At 23.5% G+C, this 20,192-nt stretch overlaps 1 protein-coding gene across 1 annotated transcript; it reads right to left on the bottom strand.

The window, feature by feature from the left end:
* Positions 1 to 1,198: 1,198 nt before the first annotated feature.
* On the bottom strand, positions 1,199 to 17,487 carry Ir75a (Ionotropic receptor 75a). Its single transcript, XM_065506096.1, has 14 exons — positions 17,394 to 17,487; positions 17,087 to 17,262; positions 14,876 to 15,238; positions 14,682 to 14,818; positions 14,016 to 14,622; positions 11,133 to 11,404; positions 10,835 to 11,080; positions 7,117 to 7,226; positions 6,890 to 7,065; positions 6,470 to 6,829; positions 6,269 to 6,405; positions 5,603 to 6,212; positions 1,490 to 1,770; positions 1,199 to 1,433 (listed from the first exon to the last, which is right to left on the bottom strand). The coding sequence occupies exons 1-14, from the start codon at positions 17,485 to 17,487 to the stop codon at positions 1,199 to 1,201; spliced, it is 3,804 nt and encodes a 1,267-aa protein (XP_065362168.1).
* Between the last annotated feature and the right edge of the window lie 2,705 nt (positions 17,488 to 20,192).

Here is a 20,192-nt window from a genome sequence, read left to right as displayed (position 1 = left end):
AAAGTTATGTGATTTTAAAGATATTTACTTAATAATTAATATTAATCATACGCTCTGAGGGTCTTGTTATACGAACAATTTAAAGGTAATGATAACTTCTATAATACTAAAGGCATTGAAACAAAATTTATAGCGCTAGTAGCTAATAAATAAAGCTTTATGAATTTGGTTAAACGGAATATCCAAATCTACTAAGAGACGGGTCAGGGTCTGACAAAGTTAACTTTTTAATTTAAAAAAAAACGATTAACAACAATTTTGAATAAATCTAGATGAAGACACAAAACTTAATTCATTGATAGATAAATAATTTTGTTTTTTAAGATTACTATATTTATAAATAGCAAATTCGCAAGAAATTTACTATAAATTTAAAAAAAAAATTCTTTTAAAATTTAAATTATTGGAAATTTGTCCCTCAAAAACTGTAAAAATTTATAAAATTACAGAATTTGTTTTAAAAAAAATCCTAATTATTGGTTTATAATAAAGTTCTTTAAAAAAAAAAAATCCAAAAAAAACTCTAAAAAAAAATTTCATTTAAATTTATTTTTTTTTACACTTTCATTAATATTTTCCAATCTTTTTATATTTGTTAAAATACCTTGAAATGTTAAGCAATATATTCCTTTTAAATTTTATAAAAATTTACAACACAAAAAAAGTTATACAAATTTGAAGAAATTTACTTAATAATTAATATCAATCATACGCACTGAGGGTCTTGTTATACGAAAAATTTAAAGGTAATCATAACTTCCATAAAACTAAACAGATTGTTATAAGATTTATAAAGCTAGTTGCTAATAAATAAAGCTTTATGAATTTGGTTAAACACAAAATCCAACTCTGCTAAAAGGCCGTTCAGGGATGGTCAAAGTTAATTTTTTATATTTAAAAAAAAAATTAACAAAAATGTTGAATAAATCAAGTTAAAGACACAACGCTTGGTTCATTTATAGATAAATGATTTGTTTTTTAAACTATTATATTTACTAGAGCCCGATTTAAACTCAAGAATAGTCTTAGAAAGTTACTAAAAATATTTTTTATAAATTTTTAATAATTAAATTGAACATTATTTTTCGAACTGTGTATTTTATTGTGCTTTTGAAACTACAAAGGTGCTACAAAAACGAGGTGCATTTAATATTGATTTATTTCCATTCCTGCTTGACTTTCTTGTTCAATTTCTGCCTCACTCCTTCCTCTCCCTACACCTCAACTTCTGCTCAAATTTCGACCACAATATTTCCAGCATCATTAGAATCAACACCAAAACATAAGCCGCTGCCAGCATTATAAACAATGGGGCAGTGTACTCCAAGCCCACCTGCACCAGGAAACTGCTCGATGAATAACAATTCAAGCGGCTCGTCATCCACTGGCGATGGTGGCGGTTATAGATACCAGACTCTAAAATACGTAGCTGTCTAAAAGTTAAATTTAATTTAGTATTACATTTTTTTTTTGTAATGAAACTTTCTACTTCAATTTCACAATTTTCCTGTACGAAGAGTTCCTAGGCAAATGCTGATAAAGAGGCTGTTCGGGCCTTAAAGGTACCTCATTTAAATCACAGATTTCCTGATCCGTATAGGAATTCTCTATTAAACCGTTGCCGGAAAAGGAATCAATGACAAATACAAAGCCGGGATCTTCACGCACCCGGCGTAAGCCATCTTCGACTTTCATCCAGACACTGGCGGGATTTCGTTTGGAATCGATTTTATTGCGTTTGAATCTTTTGATTTCGGGTAGAGGGGAGACCTGGGGGGAAAGAATATTAAGTACTTTTTTTTATTACTTTTCTAAAAAAGTACTTTTTTATTACTTTTCTGAAACGTAGTTTTTTATTATTTTTCAAAAAAAGTACTTTTTTAAAAAGTACTTTTTTATTACTTTTCTAAAAAGTACTTTTTTATTACTTTTCTAAAAAGTACTTTTTTATTACTTTTCTAAAAAGTACTTTTTTATTATTTTTCTAAAAAGTACTTTTTTATTACTTTACCAAAAATTACTTCTAAAAAGTACTTTTTTATTGTTTTTTCAAAAAAGTTATTACTTTTCTAAAAAGTACTTTTTTATTACATTTCTAAAAAGTACTTTTTTATTACATTTCTAAAAAGTACTTTTTTATTACATTTCTAAAAAGTACTTTTTTACTAATTTTCTAAAAAGTATTTATTTTGTACTTTTCTAAAAAGTACTTTTTTACACTTCCAAAAAGTACTTTTTTATTACATTTCTAAAAAGTACTTTTTTATTACATTTCTAAAAAGTACTTTTTTATTACTTTTATAAAAAGTACTTTTTTATTACTTTTATAAAAAGTACTTTTTTATTACTTTACCAAAAATTACTTCTAAAAGTTCTTTTTTATTATTTTTTCAAAAATGAACTTTTTTACTACTTTTCTAAAAAGTACTTTTTTATTACTTTTCTAAAAAGTACTTTTTTATTACTTTTCTAAAAAGTACTTTTTTATTACTTTACCAAAAATTACTTCTAAAAAGTACTTTTCTAAAAAGTACTTTTTTATTGTTTTTTCAAAAAAGAACTTTTTTATTACTTTTCTAAAAAGTACTTTTTTATTACTTTTATAAAAAGTACTTTTTTATTACTTTTCTAAAAAGTTTTTTTTATTACTTTTCTAAAAAGTACTTTTTTATTACTTTACCAAAAATTTCTTCTAAAAAGTTCTTTTTTATTACTTTTCTAAAAAGTACTTTTTTATTATTTTTTTTCAAAAATGAATTTTTTTATTACTTTTCTAAAAAGTACTTTTTTATTATTTTTTTTCAAAAATGAACTTTTTTATTACGTTTCTAAAAAGTATTTTTTTATTACTTTTCCCAAAAAGTACTTTTTTATTACTTTTCTAAAAAGTACTTTTTTATTACTTTTCTAAAAAAGTACTTTTTTACTACTTTTCAAAAAAGACTTTTTTACTACTTTTCAAAAAAGTACTTTTTTACTACTTTTCTAAAAAGTACTTTTTTATTACTTTTCTAAAAAGTACTTTTTTATTATTTTTTCAAAAAAAGAACTTTTTTATTACTTTTCTAAAAAGTACTTTTTTATTACTTTTCTAAAAAGTTTTTATTTATTACTTTTCTAAAAAGTACTTTTTTTATTACTTTACCAAAAATTACTTCTAAAAAGTTCTTTTTTATTACTTTTCTAAAAAGTACTTTTTTATTATTTTTTCAAAAATGAACTTTTTTATTACTTTTCTAAAAAGTACTTTTTTATTACTTTTCTAAAAAGTACTTTTTTATTACTTTACCAAAAATTACTTCTAAAAAGTACTTTTTTATTGTTTTTTCAAAAAAGTTATTACTTTTCTAAAAAGTACTTTTTTATTACATTTCTAAAAAGTACTTTTTTATTACATTTCTAAAAAGTACTTTTTTACTAATTTTCTAAAAAGTATTTATTTTGTACTTTTCTAAAAAGTACTTTTTTACACTTCCAAAAAGTACTTTTTTATTACTTTTCTAAAAAGTACTTTTTTATTACATTTCTAAAAAGTACTTTTTTATTACTTTTTTATTACTTTTATAAAAAGTACTTTTTTATTACTTTTATAAAAAGTACTTTTTTATTACTTTACCAAAAATTACTTCTAAAAAGTACTTTTTTATTATTTTTTTTCAAAAATGAACTTTTTTATTACTTTTCTAAAAAGTACTTTTTTATTACTTTTCTAAAAAGTACTTTTTTATTACTTTTCTAAAAAGTACTTTTTTATTACTTTACCAAAAATTACTTCTAAAAAGTACTTTTTTATTGTTTTTTCAAAAAAGAACTTTTTTATTACTTTTTATTACTTTTCTAAAAAGTACTTTTTTATTATTTTTTCAAAAATGAACTTTTTTATTACTTTTCTAAAAAGTACTTTTTTATTACATTTCTAAAAAGTACTTTTTTATTACTTTTCTAAAAAGTACTTTTTTATTACTTTACCAAAAATTACTTCTAAAAAGTACTTTTCTAAAAAGTACTTTTTTATTGTTTTTTCAAAAAAGAACTTTTTTATTACTTTTCTAAAAAGTACTTTTTTATTACTTTTATAAAAAGTACTTTTTTATTACTTTTCTAAAAAGTTTTTTTTATTACTTTTCTAAAAAGTACTTTTTTATTACTTTACCAAAAATTTCTTCTAAAAAGTTCTTTTTTATTACTTTTCTAAAAAGTACTTTTTTATTATTTTTTTTCAAAAATGAATTTTTTTATTACTTTTCTAAAAAGTACTTTTTTATTATTTTTTTTCAAAAATGAACTTTTTTATTACGTTTCTAAAAAGTATTTTTTTATTACTTTTCCCAAAAAGTACTTTTTTATTACTTTTCTAAAAAGTACTTTTTTATTACTTTTCTAAAAAAGTACTTTTTTACTACTTTTCAAAAAAGACTTTTTTACTACTTTTCAAAAAAGTACTTTTTTACTACTTTTCTAAAAAGTACTTTTTTATTACTTTTCTAAAAAGTACTTTTTTATTATTTTTTCAAAAAAAGAACTTTTTTATTACTTTTCTAAAAAGTACTTTTTTATTACTTTTCTAAAAAGTTTTTATTTATTACTTTTCTAAAAAGTACTTTTTTTATTACTTTACCAAAAATTACTTCTAAAAAGTTCTTTTTTATTACTTTTCTAAAAAGTAATTTTTTATTATTTTTTCAAAAATGAACTTTTTTATTACTTTTCTAAAAAGTACTTTTTTATTACTTTTCTAAAAAGTACTTTTTTATTACTTTACCAAAAATTACTTCTAAAAAGTACTTTTTTATTGTTTTTTCAAAAAAGTTATTACTTTTCTAAAAAGTACTTTTTTATTACATTTCTAAAAAGTACTTTTTTATTACATTTCTAAAAAGTACTTTTTTACTAATTTTCTAAAAAGTATTTATTTTGTACTTTTCTAAAAAGTACTTTTTTACACTTCCAAAAAGTACTTTTTTATTACTTTTCTAAAAAGTACTTTTTTATTACATTTCTAAAAAGTACTTTTTTATTACTTTTTTATTACTTTTATAAAAAGTACTTTTTTATTACTTTTATAAAAAGTACTTTTTTATTACTTTACCAAAAATTACTTCTAAAAAGTACTTTTTTATTATTTTTTTTCAAAAATGAACTTTTTTATTACTTTTCTAAAAAGTACTTTTTTATTACTTTTCTAAAAAGTACTTTTTTATTACTTTTCTAAAAAGTACTTTTTTATTACTTTACCAAAAATTACTTCTAAAAAGTACTTTTTTATTGTTTTTTCAAAAAAGAACTTTTTTATTACTTTTTATTACTTTTCTAAAAAGTACTTTTTTATTATTTTTTCAAAAATGAACTTTTTTATTACTTTTCTAAAAAGTACTTTTTTATTACATTTCTAAAAAGTACTTTTTTATTACTTTTCTAAAAAGTACTTTTTTATTACTTTTCTAAAAAGTACTTTTTTATTATTTTTTCAAAAAAGAACTTTTTTACTACTTTTCTAAAAAGTACTTTTTTACTACTTTTCTAAAAAGTACTTATTTTGTACTTTTCCAAAAAGTACTTTTTTATTACTTTTCTTTACACAACTTTTTTTAATACAACTCACATTCAAATACATCTTCGTATACGGTATTGGCTCCAAGCCCACCTCCAAATTACTATCAGCCAACTGGCCCATTGTCTTGATATTCGATTTGACCGGCGACCCCAACAATATGGCCACCACTATTGAGGTATAATAATTATAGATGATGAAAGTCAATAGCGACAAAGTTATAAAAGCAAGACGACCACCCATCGAACTCGGTATCAGAAAACTTCCCTGATAGCAGGCCGAACCAAACGATATTAAACAGGTGGTTAGAAGGGAGGGTAAAAAATCCATTAACGCTTTCATCTTGTGAAATTCCACAAAAAATGTCAGCCACAATAAAAAGGCAATCAGTACTAAGATGGCACCAAAAATTATCCAGACTTTTATGGAGAAAGGTTTGAGAATAACTCCACCCTGTATGGCAGCATTGTGGGGGGTACGAAACATGCAGACCTGGCGAAAGTTACCCAATGGCATCATGGCTTGTACGTATTTCAGACGATTTTTGGTGGATAGAAAGGGGGAGGAGGAAAGATCGGCAGAGCCATCTATGCCCATAGCACCAATGCAACCGCCAGCGACTTCGGTGCGGCTCCACATATTGGTGAAGTTGTAGCGAAAGCTAAATTAAATTTGTTATTATAGTTATTAAAAAATTATTCAATTTTGTTTTCCTACTCGCATTCCAGATTCTCTTTTAAAATCATTGAATATTGAAAACCAAACTTGGCCACCCCATCAATATGTTTGTCTTTGATGGAATTTAAATGGGCGAATATTTCATTTTCCGGGGCTGTTAAAGGGACATAGGTGACCTTTCAATATCAAAATTTATTAAATAACCGTTAAAATTATTAGTTAAACTTTAGTTAAACTTACCACTGTAGTTACTCTCATGGTTAGGTCTCTCAAATACCAGCGATGCTCATATTTTGTTCTCTTATATAGAGAAGACAAATATTGTTTTAAGCTACAATGAGTTGTGGAGCATATTAATTCACGATCTTGGGTCACATTTAGTTTACCACCCAAATTATAGCCATTATTATAAATATCATATAAAATATAAGAAGAATTTTTAGGGGAATTTATTAAATTCGGTTTGGGCAAGGCCAAAGTAACATCAGCATCTACAGCCAAATGGAAATGTTGAAAAACCTCTTTGAAATTCCATAAATCCGAAGAGGGATCATAGATTAGCCAGTGGAAATGTTGTTTGAATAGTTTTTCCTCACTGGCCTGAACAAAAAAATAAAAAAATTTAGAGCCTTTTTTAAAATCTTTAAACAAATTTAAAACCTTTTGCAGAATATCTGGGGATTTCGTACAATTCATATCAAAATAAACGGCCACATGAGGATTTTCATGGAACAATATGCGACCCTCCAGATCACCCTCCAGTTTTAAACGATTTATAGGCCACATTTGAACAAACAAACTTTCATTCATGGCCATTTTGGTAAACTGTAATTGGGCTAAAAACACTTTAAGTACTTTTTTTACATTATCCCAGGCAAAAAACTTACTTTCCACATCCCAACAGTTTAAAACAATTAACCATTTTATATGATTTTCTAAGAAATTATATAAAATGAGGTTAAGTAAAGAGAAATTAATCATATTTTGAGAAAATTTTCTTAAAAAAAAATAACTTTTTCACTTAAAAATTCCTTTACTTTTAAATTTAAATTGTAAATTGTGATTCCTAACTGAATTATAGGCTAAACAAACATGGTCCTTTTATATTGTTTATTTAGTTATCAATTATTAACATTAATTGAACTTAAACATGTCAATATTTGTTTAATTTTGACAGTTTGATGACAGGTTAAGTAAACAAAATAATTTTGTTATAAATTTCCAGAAATTAAATAAAGAAAACCAAAGAATTAGTATAATTATAACCAGAAAGATACTAAAATGTAGCTAAAAGTACTAAAAAACAATAGTTTTGGAAAAAAGTACCGGGGGACAAAAAAAGTACCAAATAAATATTTAACTAAAACCTTAAACAAAAAAGTACCAAATTGCTATATATTTTAATTTCTTATTTTGTAAGATGAAAAAGGTACTTAAAATAAAGAAATAGTACTTTAGCATAAAAAGTACCTTGGTACTTTTTGAAAAAAAGGATTTTTCTAAAAAAAATAACTAAATTCAAAAATATTATTAAATAAGTATTTAGTATTTGATGAAATCCAAAAAAGTACTTTTGGTGGAAAAAAAGTACCAAAGTACTTTTTTCCCAAAAAAGTACCAAATTATAATTTTGGCACAGATTTTCTTAGTTTTGAAATAAAACTAATCTAAAATGTATAAAACCAAAATATTTTTAAAAAGTACTTTCTTGGGAAAAAAAAGTACCAAATTATTGTATGAAAAATATTAGTTTTTTATAATTGTTAAAATGTTAAGAAATTAAAAATTAATGATAATTACGAAAAAAAATCATAAAAAGGTACTTTTTTAAGAAAAGTACCAAAGTACTTTTTTCCCAAAATAGTACCAAAACATTATTTTTGTAAATTTTTTCGTAAAATTTTTAAATTAATTATTTAGGGAGCTTAATAAGCAAAAAAAGTACAAAAGTACTTTTTGCAAAAAAGTTTTTAATTTATTTAAAAAAGTACCAAAATCATAAGTTTTGTAAATTTTGGTTGCACAAATTGTAAATAAGTCTATTTAAAATCTTCAAAATTATAAAAAAAAAATAATATTACCCGGAGAAATAGTAAAAGTTAAGCAAAAAATCATAAAAAAGTACTTTTTTACAAAAAGTACCAAAGTACTTTTTTTTTCCAAAAAAGTACCAAAACATTATTTTTGTTAATTTTTACGTACAATTTTTAACTAATTTAATTTTTTGAACTTTAAAATTTAAATAGTACTTTCTAAGAAAAAAAAAGTACCAAAGTACTTTTAACAAAAAAGTACCAAAAATTTATTTTACCCTAAGATTTCAAATTAACCAATAATGAAAACTACGAAACCAAAATAATTTAATTAAAAAGTCTGTTTGATTAAAAAAAAGTACCAAATTATTGTTCTTAATATAAAAAAAAGTACCAAAAAATTTTTAACAAAAAAACCATAATTTTTGTTAAATTTGTTTGATTGCTTTAAAATAAAACCATTTCGAAACCGATAAAAGCAAAATATCTTTAAAAAGTACTTTTTTTGCTGGAAATCTTCCAAATTGTTGTATGGCAAAAATAATAGGATGAAAAAGTCCAAAAAAAGTACCTGATTACAAAAAAGTACCAAGGTACTTTTTTTTACAAAATCGTATAAAATCATTGTTTTAGTAAATTTGTTTGCACAAATTGTAAATGAGACAATTTGAAATGTTCAAAATTGAAAAAAGTACCAAAACTAATTTTTGTACATAATCAAAATTTTTGAAAAATTATTTGCACTAATTGTAAAAGAGACAATTTGAAATCTTCCAAATTGAAAAAAGTATCTGATTACAAAAAAGTACCAAAGTATTTTTTTTAAAAAAGTACTAAAAATAATTTCTTGGTACTTTTATGTAAATTTTTTTTGCACAAATTATATATGAGACAATTTTAAATTTTCAAAATTAAAAAAAACAAAAAAGTACCAAAGTACTTTTTACAAAAAAAAGTACCAAAACTAATTTTTGTACAAAAATCATAATTTTTGACAATTTGTTTTGCACAAATTGTAAATGAGACAATTTGAAGTCTTCAAAATTGAAAAAAGTACCAAAGTACTTTTTGCAAAAAAAGTACCAAAAATAATTTTTGTACGAAATCATATTTTTTGTAAATTTTTTTGCACAAATTATATATGAGACAATTTTAAATTTTCAAAATTAAAAAATAGTAAAAAGTACCAAAGTACTTTTTACAAAAAAAAAGTACCAAAACTAATTTTTGTACAAAAATCATAATTTTTGACAGGTTGTTTTGCACAAATTGTAAATGAGACAATTTGAAATCCTAAACCTCAAAAGTACCAAAGTACTTTTTACAAAAAAGTACTAAAAATAATTTCTTGGTACTTTTATGTAAATTTTTTTGCACAAATTATATATGAGACAATTTTAAATTTTCAAAATTAAAAAAACAAAAAAGTACCAAAGTACTTTTTACAAAAAAAGTACCAAAACCATTTTTTTTACAAAAATCATAATTTTTGACATTTTGTTTTGCACAAATTGTAAATGAGACAATTTCAAATCTTCAAAATTGAAAAAAGTACCAAAGTACTTTTTACAAAAAAAAGTACCAAAACTAATTTTTATACAAAATCATAATTTTTGAAAGTTTGTTTGCACAAATTGTAAATCAAACCATTTGAAATCTTCAAAATTTAAAAAGTACCAAAGTACTTTTTGCAAAAAAGTACCAAAAATATTTTTTTTATTCAAATTAAAAACAAAAATGTACCAAATTGCTATTTTTATCTGAATCAAATAATTTTGCTGCAAAAAATTTCTTTGAAAAAGCCCACTGTAAATGCCTGCACCATGTTCGAAGATATGTCTGCTTTTACTTTCTTTACAACATGTTGCAACATGTTGGTTTGAAGCACATTGTTTTATTAAATTAATCAACAAGTGTTTTTTCATAAATTTAGCATCACATGTTCTTCTAGTTGTGATTTTTTTTAAGATCTGCGCATGTCTGTAGAGACCAGCCCTCTGCTGAATAATTTAAGTAATAAATTTTGGCGCCAAATTGTAGATAATGAAAGGGAAATTGTTGCTACTTAAAATCAGGCAGAATGGTAGTAGTAAAAACTTGTTAAGCAATAACTATTATAAACAAAATGAGTTTAAGGCTTGAAAGGGGCAAATAAAAATGGTTTCGAAAGATGAAAATAGCCTGCTGCTACTATAGCATTCTTATTTATAGTAGTAAAATTATAAAGCTACTATTTAATACTTTTATGGACAGTAGGAGAAATAGCAAAATGAACAACTGAAATAGCAGTGAAATATTTGTAAATTAGTACTAATAATAGCAATTTTAGTACAGCCAAAATAGTCTTATTACTGCTATAGTAGCAGCACAATTTAGAGTGAAACCATTTAATTGTAATATCCCTAAAATTTCCTTCAATTCATTACAAAAATGTCTCAATAATTGCAAAAACAACGTGCAAAAAAACACTACTTTATTTAACATTTTGAACAATTAAAGTGCTTTTAGGTGCGAAAAATATTTAAGTTAAATATTTCAATATTTAATATTTTTCTCTTGGCTTCAATTTTCCATCTCCTCAGCCTGCATTTCTATGATCATCATCCTTTTCCTGCTCATGGCATAACGATGCCATATAATTTCCAGCATAAATATGATCAACACAATCAAATAGCCGCACATTAGTAAAAGAAATAAAGGCCCCGCATACTCCATGCCCACGTTAATGATGAAATTATTCGAAATACAATTCAAATGAGTGCGTACCCATAGGCGGCGATGTTTGGCCTGGATCCCGGTCTCCAAAATGCGCATAATTCTAAGTAAGATAATATTCAAATTTATTCAGATTTTTTATTCTATATAATTACTTGAGTCTAAGAATTTCCTTGTAGCTGGAGTTCTTATGCAAATGTGTGGTCAATAAAGTATCTGTTCGAAATAGTATCTCATTTAGATCGCAAATTTCATGCAGATTAAATTGATTTTCGATTATATTAAAGCCGGTGGAGGTCTCGAAAATGAATACAAAGCCAGGTTTTTCGCGCATCTTATCGATGCCATCTTGAGCCGAGTACCAGAAGTTCTTTTTGCTCTCAATTTTGCGCTTGACAAAACGACGGACATCGGGCAGGGTGGAAAACTGCAAACAAATTGGCAATTTTTTTTTGTATTAAAAAAGTACTTTTTAAGTACTTTCCTTTCAGAAAAAGAGTACTTTCTTAGAAAGTACTTTTTTTAGTACTTTCCTAGAAAGTACTTTTTTAGTATCTTAAAGTACTTTCTTAAAAAGTACTTTTTTAGTACTTTTTTTAAAAGTATTTTTTTAGTACTTTCTTAAAAAGTACTTTTTTTAGTACTTTCTTAAAAAGTTCTTTTTTAGTACTTTTTTAAAAGTATTTTTTTAGTACTTTCTTTTTTAGTACTTTTTTAAAAGTATTTTTTTAGTACTTTCTTAAAATGTTCTATTTAGTACTATCTTAAAAAGTACTTTTTAGTACTTTATTAAAATGTACATTTTTACAACTAGTACTTTTTTTAGTACATTCTCAAAAAGTACTTTTTTAGTTCTATTTAGTACTTTCTTAAAAAGTACTTTTTTAGTACTTTCTTAAAAAGTACTTTCTTAAAAAGTACCTTTTTAGTACTTTCTTATAAAGTACTTTTTTAGTACTTTATTAAAAAGTACTTTTTTAGTACTTTATTAAAAAGTACTTTTTTAGTACTTTCTTAAAAAGTACTTTTTTAGTACTTTATTAAAAAGTACTTTTTTAGTACTTTATTAAAATGTACATTTTTACTACTAGTACTTTTTTAGTACTTTCTTAAAAAGTACTTTTTTAATACTTTTTTAAAAATATTTTTTTGGTACTTTCTTAAAAAGTTCTAATTAGTACTTTCTTAAAAAGTACTTTTTAGTACTTTATTAAAAAGTACTTTTTTAGTACTTTATTAAAATGTACATTTTACTACCTTTTTAGTACTTTCTTAAAAAGTACTTTTTAGTACTTTATTAAAAAGTACTTTTTTAGTACTTTATTAAAAAGTACTTTTTTAGTACTTTATTAAAATGTACATTTTACTACCTTTTTAGTACTTTCTTATAAAGTACTTTCTTATAAAGTACTTTTTTAGTACTTTCTTAAAAAGTACTTTTTTAGTACTTTATTAAAAAGTACTTTTATAGTACTTTATTAAAATGTACATTTTTACTACTAGTACTTTTTTAGTACTTTCTTAAAAAGTACTTTTTTTAATACTTTTTTAAAAATATTTCTTTAGTACATTCTTAAAAAGTTCTATTTAGTACTTTCTTAAAAAGTACTTTTTAGTACTTTATTAAAATGTACATTTTACTACCTTTTTAGTACTTTCTTATAAAGTACTTTTTTGTTACTTTCTTATAAAGTACTTTTTTAGTACTTTCTTAAAAAGTACTTTTTTAGTACATTAGTAAAAAGTACTTTTATAGTACTTTATTAAAATGTACATTTGTACTACTAGTACTTTTTTAGTACTTTCTTAAAAAGTACTTTTTTAATACTTTTTTAAAAATATTTTTTTAGTACTTTCTTAAAAAGTTCTATTTAGTACTTTCTTAAAAAGTACTTTTTAGTACTTTCTTAAAAGGTACCTTTTTAGTACTTTCTTATAAAGTACTCTTTTAGTACTTTCTTAAAAAGTACTTTTTTTAGTACTTTATTAAAATGTACATTTTTACTACTTTATTATAAAGAGCTATTTAAGTACTTTCTTGTAAAATACTTTTTTAATACGTTCTGAAATAGTGCTATTTGAGTACTTTCTTAAAAAGTACTATTTTAGTACTTTCTTGGAAATTAAAATATTAGTACTTGGTAAGTACTTTTTTAGTTCTTTACTAGAAAGTACTTTTTTAGTATTTTTTTAAAAAGTACTTTTTTTAGTACTTTCTTAAAAAGTACTTTTCTAGTACTTTCTTAAAAAGTACTTTTTTAGTACTTTCTTAAAAAGTACTTTTTAGTACTTTCTTAAAAAGTACTTTTTTAGTACTTTCTTAAAAAGTACGTTTTTAGTACTTTCTTAAAAAGTACGCTTTTAGTACTTTCTTAAAAAGTACTTTTTTAGTACTTTCTTAAAAAGTACTTTTTTAGTACTTTCTTAAAAAGTACTTTTTTTGTACTTTCTTAAAAAGTACGTTTTTAGTACTTTCTTAAAAAGTACTTTTTTAGTACTTTCTTAAAAAGTACTTTCTTAAAAAGTACTTTTTTTGTACTTTCTTAAAAAGTACTTTTTTGGTACTTTCTTAAAAAGTGCTTATTTAGTACTTTTTTTAAAAAGTTCCTTTTTAGTACTTTATTAAAAAGTAGTAGTTTAGTACTTTCTTAGAAAGTACTTTGTTAGTACTTTTTTAAAAAGTTCTTTTTTAGTACTTTATTAAAAAGTACATTTTTAGTACTTTCTTAAAAAGTTCCTTTTTAGTACTTTTTTTAATACTTTTTTAAAAGTATTTTTTTAGTGCTTTCTTAAAATGTTTATTAAAAGTATTTTTTTTGTACTTTCTCAAAAAGTACCGTTTTAGTACTTTCTCAAAAAGTACCTTTTTAGTACTTTCTTAAAAAGTACTTTTTTAGTCCTTTTATGTAAATTATAACATTAGTACTTCTTGATAAGTAGTTACTTTAAAAAGTACTTTTTTTACTACTTTATTAGAAAGTCCTTTTTAGTAAATTCCAAAAAAGTACCTTTTTATTACGACACAAATTTTCACTCACATTCAAATACGTGTATGTATACGGTAACGGTTCCAATCCCACCTCCAAATTAGAGTCCGCCAATTCCCCCACTGTCTTTATCTTCGATTTAACGGGAGAACCCAACAGTGTTGATACCACCACCGATGTATAATAGTTATTAACCAGAAAACAAATAATCAACAATGATATAAAACCCAAACGTCCACCCAACGAACCGGGTATCAAAAAACTGCCCTGCGAACAGGCCGAACCAAAAGAAATCAAACAAGTCGTCAGCAAGGAGGGTACAAACTCAATATAAGGTCTCATGCGATGATACTCCACAAAGAAAGTTAACCATAGAAAGCTGGCAGCCAAGGCCAAAATACTGCCAAACATAATCCAAACTTTAGTGCTAAATGGTTCAATGAACACACGACCCTGGATGCCGGAATTGCGGGGAGTGCGAAACATGCAAACCGAACGAAAGGCTCCAGTAGGGGCTATAGGGGTAAGGAAACGAAAACGACCGGCTGTCGTGAAAAAGGGAGCCGTAGTTAAGTCAGCCGTGTCATTGACCAAGGCGCCAACTATGCCGCCCGTATAATCCACATCGGTCCAGCGGTCATAGTAGGTATAATTAACTCTATAAAGGAAAATATTAGAAATAAAAAATTTCCAAAAATCTAAATTTCTTTAACCTACTTGGTGTACAAAGAGTCTTGCAGCAGACGAAATATTTGAATGCCCAATCTGGACAATGGGTCAATATGAAAATCTTGTTGTTTCAGCAGAAACTCTTGTATTTCCTGCTCGGGAGCATTCAGATCATAACGAGTAACCTATAAAATTAACAATTTAATTAACCAAACTCTTTAGAATTCCATGGCAATCCATACCACCACTGCTGCTCTCATGGTAACATCTCTTAAACTCTCTCTATTGCCATAGAGAGACCTCTTGTATAAATCCGATAGATATTTAGTTCTCTCACATCCTGTGCCATTGCATTCTATTTCATAGTTAGTGGTTATATTAATTGAGCCACCTATAAACCAGCCATTATTGTAGACATCAAAGTTGATGTAAGAAGTTTTGTTTGAGTCCGAGGAGATTTGAGGTTGTTTGGGTACCACATAGGCCAACTGAGTATCCGCAGAGAGATTTACGTTTTTGAAGGTATTATAAAAACGTGAGAAATTAGAGAGTTCATCGTAGATTAGCCAATTGTAGCGATAGTTGAAGAAACGCAGCTGACTGTTCTGTGGGAGGGGAAATAAAGTGTTCAGTTTTAATTATAATATAGAGTACTTTTAGTACTTTTATAAAAAGTACCTTTTTAGTACTTTTATAAAAAGTACATTTTTAGTACTTTTAGGAAAATTTCCTTTTAGTACTTTTATAAAAAGTTGCTTTTTAGTGCTTTTATAAAAAGTACTTTCTTAAAATGTACTTTTTTAGTAATTTCTTGAAAATGACTTATTTAGTACTTTCATAAAAAGTACTTTTTTAGTAATTTCTTAAAAAGTACTTTTTTTAGTACTTTCTTAAAAAGTACTTTTTTAGTAATTTCTTAAAAAGTACTTTATAAAATGTACCTTTTAGTACTTTTATAAAAAGTACATTTTTAATGCATTTATAAAAATTTAATTTTTAGTACTTTTATATAAAGTACATTTTAGTACTTTTAAAAAATAAAATTTTTAGTACTTTTAAAAAAGTACATTTTTAGTAATTTTATAAAAATTACCTTTTAGTACTTTTATAAAAACTACCTTTTTAGTACTTTTATAAAAACAAAAAGTACGTTTTTAGTAATTTCTTAAAAAGTACTTTTTTAGTAATTTCTTCAAAAGTACTTTTTAGTACTTTCTTAAAAAGTACTTTTTTAGTAATTTATTAAAAAGTACTTTTTTAGTACTTTCTTAAAAGGTACTTTTTTAGTACTTTCTTAAAAAGTACTTTTTTAGTACTTTCTTAAAAAGTACTTTTTTAGTACATTCTTAAAAAAAACTTTTTTAGTACTTTCTTAAAAAGTACTTTTTTAGTAATTTCTTAAAAAGTACTTTTTAGTACATACTTTCATAAAAAGTACTTTTTAGTACTTTTACAAAATGTACTTTTTTAGTACTTTTATAAAAAGTACCTTTTTTTTCTTTCATAAAAAGTACTTTTTAGTACTTTTACAAAATGTAATTTTTTAGTACTTTTATAAAAAGTACCTTTTTGTTCTTTCATAAAAAGTACCTTTTTGTTCTTTCATAAAAAGTACCTTTTTGTTCTTTCATAAAAAGTACTTTTTAGTACTTTTACAAAAAGTACTTTTTTATTACTTTTATAAAAAGTACATTTTAAGTACTTTTACAAAAGTACCTTTTTAGTACTTTATAAACAATTTTAGTGCTTTTATAAAAAGTTCCTTTTTAGTACTTTCTTAAAAAGTACTTTTTTAGTACTTTCTTAAAAAGTACTTTTTTAGTACTTTCTTAAAAAGTACTTTTTTAGAAATTTCTTAAAAAGTACTTTTTTAGTACTTTTATAAAAAATACATTTTAAGTACTTTTAAGTTCCTTTTTAGTACTTTTATAGTATGTACTTTCTTAAAAAGTACTTTTTTAGTACTTTCCTAAAAAGTACTTTTTTAGTAATTTCTTAAAAAGTACTTTTTTAGAACTTTCTTAAAAAGTACTTTTTTAGTACATTCTTAAAAAAGTACTTTTTTAGTAATTTATTAAAAAGCACTTTTTTAGTTCTTTCTTAAAAAGTACTTTTTTAGTACTTTCTTAAAAAGTACTTTTTTAGTACTTTCTTAAAAAGTACTTTTTTAGTACTTTCTTAAAAAGTACTTTTTTAGTAATTTCATAAAAAGTACTTTTTTAGTACTTTCTTAAAAAGTACCTTTTTAGTACTTTTTTAAAAAAGTACTTTTTTAGTACCTTCTTAAAAAGTACTTTTTAAGTACTTTTACAAAAAGTACCTTTTTAGTACTTTAATAAAGTATCTTTTTAGTACTTTAATAAAGTACATTTATAAAAATTCATAAATTCCATTCTTTATACTACATATTTTAAAAACTAAATTTTTTAGTACTTTTTTTTGAAATTGTTTACCTCTTGTATGAATTCATCCGTTTGATTACAATTCATGTCCATAAAAACAGCAATTTGAGGCCTATCATAGCGCATATAACGCGGACCAAAATTATGCAAAGCCGAGGTATCATTCAAATTAACATATTGGGCATAGAATGAGAGCTGTGAGGACAAAATGGAGAAACGGTAAAGGGCTGTAAAGAAAATTAAAGGCGATAAATAATAAATTTAACAAAAGTTTCCTTAAAACTTATAAAATATTGAAACAAATCTAAAATGTTTAATTTTCATTGAAGAATTTGTTTTGGATTTTTCTTTAACTTACTCTCCTTATTCCAACAGTGAAATAGCACCACACATGCCAATTTGGCATTTAAAAAATGATAGAAAATTAAACTAAATATATTGGAATTCAACATATTTTCCTTAAAACAACTGCCTGCTACTCTTAACAATTTCCAAATCTAGACTGGCAATTGTGAGACAACTCTTTACTGCTTATATATGTATTTTAATTTTAAAATATGTCCTTAAACGTTAATATTGTATTGAGCCATTAAAAAGCACTGACAGCCAAAAACAAAATTTTTGACAAAATAATTTGTCATTAATTTGAACATTCTATTAATATTTTTAATAAATGATGATTGTTGAATGTCTTTATAACCTGTCCAATGTTATACTAAGTAATTCCTAAATAAAAATTTATTTCAAATCAACAAGTTGTAGATTTTTAGTTAAAAATTATTTTTCTGTTTAAAATGAAAAGACAAATTGCCTTCAACAATCATAGTTTTTGAAACATTTGATGGGAAATGGCAATAGAAGAATTTTATGCATGATTATTTAGGATTAGGGTGATTTATTAAAAGTCCTTTTTAAATTTATTTTCAAACTTTTTGAAAAATCTAAAAAAATTGCCCTTTTTGAAAAGAACTCATTTGAAAAAAGTACTTTTCTATTGACATAAAAATTATTTTTTGAAAAGCTCTCATAAACTTAAAAAAATACATATTTTTGCAAAAAGTACTTTTTTGGTACAATTTTGAAAGTACTTTTTTAGTACTTTCTTTAAAAGTACTTTTTTATTACTTTCTTAAAAAGTACTTTTTTAGTACTTTCTTAAAAAGTACATTTTTAGTACTTTCTTAAAAAGTACATTTTTAGTACTTTCTTAAAAAGTACATTTTTAGTACTTTCTTTAAAAGTACTTTTTAGTACTTTCTTAGAATGTACTTCTTTAGTACTTTCTTAAAAAGTACTTTTTTAGTACTTTCTTAAAAAGTACATTTTTAGTACTTTCTTAAAAAGTACTTTTTTAGTACTTCCTTAAAAAGTACTTTTTTAGTACTTTCATAAAAAGTGCTTTTTTAGTACTTTCTTAAAAAGTACATTTTTAGTACTTTCTTTAAAAGTACTTTTTTAGTACTTTCTTAGAATGTACTTCTTTACTACTTTCTTAAAAAGTACTTTTTTAGTACTTTCATAAAAAGTACTTTTTTAGTACTTTCTTAAAAAGTACATTTTTAGTACTTTCTTAAAAAGTACGTTTTTGGTACATTCTTAAAGTAATTTTTTAGTACTTTATTAAAAAGTACTTTTTTAGTACTTTCTTGGAAAGCTCTCAAAAACATAAAAAATACATATTTTTGCAAAAATTACTTTTTTGGTATAATTTTTAAAAAAGTACTTTTCTATTGAAATTAAAATTAATTATCAAATAGTACTCAAAAATCTAAAAAATTTCACTTTTTGCAAAAAGTACTTTTTGATACATTTTTGCAAAAAGTACTTTTTTGGTAAATTTTTTAAAAAAGTATTTTTCTATTGAAAAAAAAACAGCTCGAAATCATATTTTAGCAAAAAGTACTTTTTTTGGTACAATTTTCAAAAAAGTACTTTTCTATTGAAATTAAAATAACTTATAGAAAAGAACTCAAAACTCTAACAAAAAATGGAAATTTTTGCAAAAAGTACTTTTTTTGGTACATTTTTGAAAAAAGTACTTTTTTATTGAAATGAAAATTACTCAAAAATCTAACAAAAAAATAGAAAACAAATTGCTACACATTTGAAAATATGTAGTACTTTTTAAAATCTTTATTAAAATTACTTATCGAAAAGAACTCAAAAATCTAACAAAAAAATTAAAATTAAAAAAAATTGAAATTTTTGCAAAAAGTACTTTTTTGGTACAATTATGAAAAAAATTAAAATTACTTATCGAAAAGAACTCAAATATCTAACAAAAAATTAAAAGTAAACACATTTTTGCAAAAAGTACTTTTTTGGTACATTTGTGAAAAAAGTACTTTTCTTTTAAAATAAAAAAAATTTTTGAAAAGAGCTCGGAAATTTTAAAAAATAACATATTTTTAGCAAAAATTACTTTTTTGGTGCAATTGTGAAAAAAGTACTTTTCTATTGAAATTAAAATTAGCAAAAAGTACTTTTCTATTGAAATAAAAAACAGCTCGCAAATTACAAAAAATCATATTTTAGCAAAAAGTACTTTTTTGGTACAATTTTGAAAAAAGTACTTTTCTATTGAAATTAAAATTACTTATCGAAAAGAACTCAAAAATCTAACAAATAATGAAAATTAAAAAATTTCTCATTTTCGCAAAAAGTACTTTTTTTTGGTACATTTGTGAAAAAAGTACTTTTGCTAAATTTTTTAAACTTTTTAAAATCTTAGAAAATTTTAAGTTTGAAAAGTACTATTTTGGGTACTTTTTTTCAAAATATTTTAGGGATTTTTATAATTTCCAAAGAAGTACTAAGAAAGTCCAATAAGCTCTCTATTATTTATTGTTGCAATTTAATATTTTCTGACAAAATAATTTGCTAGTGATTCAACAAGTCATCATCATCAGGCTTTTCTTTTTTTGAGACTTAAATGATTTGTTAAAAGTCGTTATAAATTATGCAAAGAAATTAAGGAAAAATTGCTCAATTTATTCTACACTTGCTTGATGGATAATAAACAGCAACAAGTTGTTGGTTGCTATTAAAAAGTTTGCCTCCATATAAAATACAAGATTCGACGCACTAAAACTGGCGCCCAAAAGTATGTGTTTAATTTTTATGAATGAATTTTTTGTTGTTGCGTTATGGGAAACAT

Source organism: Calliphora vicina, chromosome 3 (genome assembly GCF_958450345.1).
Source record: "Calliphora vicina chromosome 3, idCalVici1.1, whole genome shotgun sequence".
Classification (NCBI taxonomy): domain Eukaryota; kingdom Metazoa; phylum Arthropoda; class Insecta; order Diptera; family Calliphoridae; genus Calliphora; species Calliphora vicina.
The sequence above is the reverse complement of the archived record's forward strand: the minus strand, read 5'-3'. Positions and strand labels throughout refer to the sequence as shown.

Excerpts from the sequence above, each read along its gene's own strand:
- Ir75a (XM_065506096.1), bottom strand. The coding sequence starts at position 17,487 with ATGTTGAATTCCAATATATTTAGTTTAATTTTCTATCATTTTTTAAAT. Across the intron at positions 15,239-17,086 it reads CGGATGAATTCATACAAGAG|AACAGTCAGCTGCGTTTCTT; the intron begins GTAAACAATTTC and ends CCCCTCCCACAG. Across the intron at positions 14,819-14,875 it reads CCATGAGAGCAGCAGTGGTG|GTTACTCGTTATGATCTGAA; the intron begins GTATGGATTGCC and ends TTAATTTTATAG.